Consider the following 7,038-nt stretch of genomic DNA (forward strand, 5'->3'; position numbering starts at 1 on the left):
CTCCATAGGTAGGAGAGCGAGAGATGAGAAAAAGTCAATGAGAAAAGTGGTGACTCCATTCAGCACTCCCACGACTGAAAGAGAGAGCAATTTTTTCCTTTTCATCTTTATCCTTTTAGCTTTTCAAAAGTTGCAGTAAAAGTAATCATCAAAAGATGATTATCTTTTAAAGAAATCATTGCGGTTGTGCACTTCGGAAGTTTTAATATAATTACTGCTATATTCGTTATATAATTTGCCATAGCAACATTAGTTATATGTGGGTCTTTTGTGCGAACTCTAAACGTTCATTTCTTGACCGTTACCAGGTGACGACTGATTGTTCTGGTCAGCTGGAGGTGGTCGTTAGGTAAATAACTAAATCGATTAAGCAGTTGACAAGGTTTCTTGATTGGCGGCAAGCATAGCATGGCCAGTCCATTGTGTAATAACAATAACAACAATAATTTGTTTATTTGTATAGTGTTTACCCCGTCAAAGGCGGGCTCATGCAGCAGAATAAGGACGATCGGCAGAGCAGGTGATGGATTTTTTTCAAGGCCGCTTTTACATATTGTAACATTGTTTGGGGTACCTGTGTTTAGGTAACTTTAGTAATCTGCACCAGCCTTGGATAATTCTTTTAAACAACTCAGATATAAGGGGGAATCTTTCCTAGGCTTTATCGTTTTTAACATCCTTGCCAACATTTAAAATTAAATTATAGAGTTTTATTTAAAATTTCTCTATATTATTGTTTCCATCACCAAAATCTCGGATCCATACAGAGGAATAGGTTTTAGTTTTCCAATATTTTTTAGATTATGCTTTTCAGAAAGTTCTTCGACCTCATATACTAAGGCTTTTAATGAAGAATAGGCTTCCTTTTTGTATCAAATATTTAAAGACTATGTCTGTTGGAAGGTTCTTTAATCTAAAATACTTAACTTTAAGACCTAAGTGTATCTGCCAGTCCGTGTGTGTGTGTGCGCACGCGTGTCTACCTCTGGTTTGACAACCGTTTGCTTAACACTGAATGATGGACTTATACAGAGGATGGTGTAACAAAGCTGGACCAGGATCAGTCTACCTGTTTATCTCCTGTAAGAAGAGGCTGCTGGTGACGTAGGAGGGTGGCGACATTGCTTTCCACAGAGTGAGTGGGTTAGAGATAAGGGAAGCTATCGTGTCTTGAATACGTTGAGTAGTAGATAAGTAGTCTCCCATACTTCAAAGGAACACATTCATTTATCCTGAAAAAATGTTCGTCGCTATTTTCTGTGAATTAAACTTCATACAAGTTCTGTTCTTTAAGTTAATATTTGCACCGTCAGCCACCACTAAGTTTATACTCATATGAGTTTAATTCCATGATGTGTACAGAATATTTGTATTACATCAAATTATTGTGAAAAATGTAGTGACTGATATATTATTTTATATTCCATACAATCAGATGAACTGAATTTCAGACGTTAATTGAGTTCTACATTTGTTTGTGTGTTCTTGTGATGCAATTTTAAACAAACATTTCGCAGTAAGTATAAGTAAAACTATATTATTTACAGTTCATCATAGTTGAGATTTTCCTATATAATGATAGACATCAAGGGAGTAGCTGTAGTCACTAAAACTGAGCCTTGACATTTGACCTACTGTAGTCATAATTGTTCCATGGATTTCAAAGTTGGAAATCATATTACTGGTTCATGAACATTCTTCTAGACTTTTATAAAATTTAAAATAACAGCAATTTGTGTTAAAATGATTTATTAGAAAACAAATGAAAATGGGTGAAAAAACAAAAGACTATGGTTAAAATATTCTCTTAAAATGTGATAAATGGATGTGGGATGGAAAACATCTCCGCTGACTGAATGTTGTTGGACTCTGAGACAAGACTTGGCCACCGGAGCCCAGCAACTTGTTTCTGTTATCATTGTTAACTTATTGCTTCATCTGGTCTGTCCTGCTTATTGAAGTCAGGATGTGTGTCAGTGTGTCAGTGTGTCAGTGTGTCAGTACAACCTGAGATACAGTCGTGTAGTCACATACTTCACTCTGATTTGTCATCTTTACTCTCATGCTGCTCATACTGCCACTAAACAACTCTCTAGTTCTGTCTAGCTCATTCCCACTATCCTTGTCTGTCTGTACGTGTGTCTGTGCAGATTGTATTTTTTTCTGTAAATAATGTTCCAGGAGCAGTCCTGCGGTGCAACGGTTAACACCTGATACAGTGAGAATTGGCTGCACTGGGTTCACATCTAGTGTCAATCATGCTGTTCTTTCTTTGCCGGAGAGTGTATTGCTACCTTTCAATAGATGATGTTTTACATCTCTACGTTTAGACAAGATATATATATGTTGTTTATCACTATTTATAGCATTTAAGAAAATCATAATTATTCATAAATTCTCACTAAATATTGTCAATAACATGATAAACATTTCTGCATTATTATTTGAGCTTTTTTATTGCTAGCACCCTTGCTTTTTTGACATGTTTCAGTAATGTTACACTTAAGGGTACAGACACGCAAACACAAAAGCACTGCTTTGAATACTTAAATCCTTACAAAAGTCTAACCGTTCTTTATTACTGCTCATCCAGTCGTCGGGTGGTTAGTTATATTTTCTAGATCCGCTTCCATTTGCTATTCCCGTCATCATTGTTTTGTTTGTTTTGATAGACGGTGCCCGTGTCTTCTTCCTTTTTACATCCACATGGCAGCTGGTCAGGGCGATGCACCGCTCGTCACTTTGCCTGCTGCAGCCCGTAACTACCCTTGCTACTTCACCTCACTGCTTCTTTAAACGGGTGAAAGCCGTGAGTATATAAATACATATAGTTAAATGTGTCACACACAACATGTGTATGACGTCACTTATACTTCGTTTTGTTGTCATCGTAGACAATCACAAGTTGTGACGTACACCGTGACATATAGTTGAGCCGGGCTAAAAGATGATCCTCCAGACACACGACGACTTTTCTCTCCAGACCACAAACACGATGTCCATCCGTAATCCACACCACGTCACTGCGGGCTGTGGCTACGTCATCAATGTCATCGACATTCATCACCCGCACTGGGATACCAGCTTCTTTAAGTCCGTTCACCATACCCGCGTCGTCACTAATGTTACTCCAGTTCAACACCAGCACGTCTCTCCACTGCAGGCAGGGCGGTGTTGTGCCGCCGCTGGTGGAGGTGACGGTCGTGGCTGTTGTCGTGACATTCTCTGTTAACATTTAAAGTCAGTTTCTATTATTAGTTACTTAACGAAGATACAGCGTACACACTGACAGACACATGGATATAAACACTGCGTAAAATGACAGACACACGGGGCAAACACAGTGTCTTGATGATGATGACGATGATGATGATAACATCTTGATAGCGCACTTTTCCGCAATAAGCTTTTATATAAGCAGTCAGCAATGTCCATGTGTATTATCAGACTCCACAACACAATCACACTGTAGGTAAACTCAACATGTTGTACACAAAGTAAACAACACAAACAACGGCGTTACACACAGCAACATTTCAGGTCTCACACAGTCAACAGGAGGTGAACAAAGATTCACCTGAATACTTCAGTTGTAGGTAACACAGGTAAGTATCCAGACACAAGCCATCGTGACAGCAGCCTCAAACACACATGGAGCAGACGACATACAACCACCAATCCCTGATGTCACACTCATCGTCAGTCACATCGTTGAGATGAAGAGGACACAAACATCTACTCTACACACAGTGCAGCCATAGGACACAGGTCCGCACATCACAAACTAGAAAACTGAGTGGTCAGCAGTGCCAAACATGTTAGAAATGTCAGTGAAGTAGACACAAGTAATACAAATGATGAACAGGTCTCACATAGGGCAACATGGCGCAGATGTTACAGTTGAATAGAAATGTTCTAGAAAACTGAGACAAGTTGTGAAGACAGAAACGTGATGTCACAGACTCACGGATGACTGGTACACACAAACCCTGGCGCAGATAAAAGGGAAAAGACAAAATGTGATGAAGAGCCGTCACTCTGAATCCAGTTAGTTGAATAACATCACTCATACTCACAAGACTGTTTCTCACTATACACTACTCATACCTACCTGTAACACCAACACGGAGACTGTGTAGGAAGTTGGCCACGTCACGACCGCACGTCACACAGTCAAATGGCTTGACACCTGAATGACCCTGACCTCGGTGATACAGTCGTCTGACTGGCGGGACGTCTGTGTGGTCGGGCACACCTCGCTCACTGTACGGAAGGACATCACGCTTCTCATTAATTCTCCAGTCCTGCTCGACTTCTCTGACGACGGCCGGTGGAGAGCGGAGGGGTCTGGTTAAACATTCCACTTTCAAGCCGGCGGCTGCGTATCTATGGAAACAACTTGCCGCCCAAAGATGGAGATGAGGAACTTGTGTCAGCAGCTTGTCACACACAGTGCGGAAGTAACTTAACCTGTGACAGACATGAGTGTTACAGTAGTTACCGTCAGACACAGCAGTAGTATAGGGAGGTGCTGTACATGCCTTATTTGGGGAGTCTTTTTGGTGAGATGGGACTTCTTAGCCGCCATCTTGGCGAAAATCGCATGGGGGACTCCATCTTGATGATGTCATATGTGTCAAAAACCTTTTAGCCAGTCAAACAAAAGCCTGTCGACTGGTAGTCAAAGTTTATTAAAGTTCATACTTTTCTAAGCTTTCAATGCACACAAAAAAAGAAGGGTGGGGGGTCTCATCAGCAATCGCACATAAGCTTAAAAGGTGAGAGGGTATGATAAGATGGCCGATATGGATCATCAAGATGGCCGAGCCCAAATCACCGAGATGGCCGCCATGGATATGACACCAAGAGCACAAACATCACAAGTTTTCAATTCCTGTCAAAGTATTTTATGAAGTATCAGGAACAGAAATATCACTTTACATCACAATAAACAACAACTTTGTGTCACGTGTTCAGAGTATGTCTGTGTTTGTGTGACTAGACAGTAAATGTTTAATACGTTGATGTCAAGGGGAGGCTAATTGTATGATAAGCTAACTGACAATTTACATAACAAAGTGTGTGAATATCGGTGAATGCTGTGGTTATGTATGTGTAGATGTGTATACATGCATGAGGGAGGGAGCCAAGAGAGAGTATATGCCTGTTGTCTGAAGCAAAATGTGTAAATATACACATTAATGTATCTTGTACAAATAAAATTAATGAATTGACAAGCACTTCCGTTTGTTACTGAAAATAATTTTGCCCAACCTAGTCTCACCTTGTTCATCACGTACATGGCAGGTAGATGATAAAGAAATTGGGGTGTCAATTTAAAAAAAAATAGATATATCTTACTTTGTGTTGTTTATGAAAGAGGATGGGAGGGTGAAACTGATTTCCAAGATAACTAGTAAATAAAGTTGTAATAAATATGTAAGTTTTACAAGAAATTCTACTTGAAAATATATTCTGCATACAAAGCTCTTAAGAAGCAAGGATTATTTTTATTCCTTCTTTAAGGAAAACTAAAGTCTGTAATGCACATTCAGTATTATTATCTGGTGCTTAGAGCAGGACACGCGACCACGCCACCCCTCTACTTCGTTGTCTACCCTGGCTTCCCATCCGTTCTGGCATCCAGTACAAACTGTCCGTGCTGTGTTTTAATGTCTTTGCTGACACCTGCCCTGATTGTTTTTCTCAACTACTCTTCCCTTGCATCCAAGCTAGACAACTCCGCTCCTCGTCTGATGATCGTCTTCTTACTCTTCCTGTCACAACAACAACAACACATGGCCACAGGGTGCACCTCTTGTGTAAACATTACTTCTAACAAGATTTCCCATAGTGCTAGTCCTTTGTCACACACTTCCTTTTGCAATATTAGATGCTACTTCAAGCTCTTGTTATTGTTATTTGGTTCCTCCTTGTGTTTTCTGTCTTTGATTTTATTCTTCGCTTTGAAGGTTGTTTTTTCTTTTATACTTTATATGTTACTAGGTTTTTTTCGTTGTTGTTGTTGTCCCTCGTATGCTGTATATGTTTTGTTTTTGTTTTTGGTAGCTTGAGTATGCCCTTTACAAATTTTACATGTATTATTTTTGTTGTTGGCGGTGCTGCTGTCTTGGCTGTTGAACATGTATTGAATCCATCGACTGGTGTCCTCTTCTGTTCCACATCTTTGTTCACCTTCGTTGTCTTAAAGTCAGTGCTGACTGTCGCAATGTGTTCATCAGGACAAATCACAACTTTCTCATTTCATTTTACCAGCAGTCTTGTAGCAGATCCATCTCGGCATTTCTGACTTTTACACCTATTGTTTGAATGAAAGCTACGGTCACGCGAGCTACCGTTTTTTTTTTTTTTTTGGTTTTTTTTTTTTGGGGGGGGGAAGTCGAGGTAATGATTTGTTACCTTGGTAACCACGTATGAAAGGAGGGAAACTTGCGTGAGTAGGTCAGGTGTCCCTTTCAATGAGTGTTAAACACCAGGTGGTGATTCTAAGATCACAGCAATTTGCATCTACCTGTGTGTCTATCATCACATCACACGATGTACTACTCACCCGTTCACTTCATCAGCGATGACGTACAACGACCCTCCTCTTGCTGCCTGTGACAAGTCGTTGACGACCTCCTCCACGTCTTTACCTTTAAGAAGATCATACTGCAGGAGGTGAGGCTGACCGGGTGAGACACCTGCTGACTGTTGTGTCTTTACTGTCTGCAGCATCAGGTGATACAACATGATGCACGCTGCACGACTCCGACGCCAGCTACTGACAATGTAGACGGGGTGACCATCAAGCAGCCATTTTATGCCCATCACCAGCAGCATCACAGTTTTACCTGTACCGGGCGGTCCGCTGACATACACTGTGGGAGGCGCCGTGTGTAGCAGGTGAAGTTGCTCCGGGAAGAGTGTGATGACAGCAGTGTAGCACTGTCCTGTCCACCACACGGCCTGACCCAGGGTCTTGACACTCACACGTGGAGGACTTGTACATGGCACAGTCACTGTTGTCGCCGGACC

The 7,038-nt window shown here is 40.9% G+C and overlaps 1 protein-coding gene across 1 annotated transcript; it reads right to left on the reverse strand.

Moving 5' to 3' along the window:
* Positions 1-1,849: 1,849 nt before the first annotated feature.
* On the reverse strand, positions 1,850-6,961 carry LOC112575602. Its single transcript, XM_025257574.1, has 3 exons — positions 6,572-6,961; positions 4,112-4,470; positions 1,850-3,225 (listed from the first exon to the last, which is right to left on the reverse strand). Exons 1-3 carry the CDS (start codon positions 6,841-6,843, stop codon positions 2,864-2,866), a joined length of 993 nt encoding a protein of 330 aa, XP_025113359.1. The 5' UTR covers positions 6,844-6,961; the 3' UTR covers positions 1,850-2,863.
* Positions 6,962-7,038: the final 77 nt, after the last annotated feature.

This window comes from Pomacea canaliculata, linkage group LG11 (genome assembly GCF_003073045.1).
Source record: "Pomacea canaliculata isolate SZHN2017 linkage group LG11, ASM307304v1, whole genome shotgun sequence".
Lineage (NCBI taxonomy): Eukaryota > Metazoa > Mollusca > Gastropoda > Architaenioglossa > Ampullariidae > Pomacea > Pomacea canaliculata.

What these genes read in the sequence shown, in the direction of transcription:
- LOC112575602 (XM_025257574.1), bottom strand. Translation starts at nt 6,843, where the DNA reads ATGCTGCTGGTGATGGGCATAAAATGGCTGCTTGATGGTCACCCCGTC. An exon ending in ATCGCTGATGAAGTGAACGG is followed by an intron (nt 4,471 to 6,571) that starts GTGAGTAGTACA and finishes TGTCTGTCACAG; the next exon opens with GTTAAGTTACTTCCGCACTG. An exon ending in TCTCCGTGTTGGTGTTACAG is followed by an intron (nt 3,226 to 4,111) that starts GTAGGTATGAGT and finishes AAATGTTAACAG; the next exon opens with AGAATGTCACGACAACAGCC.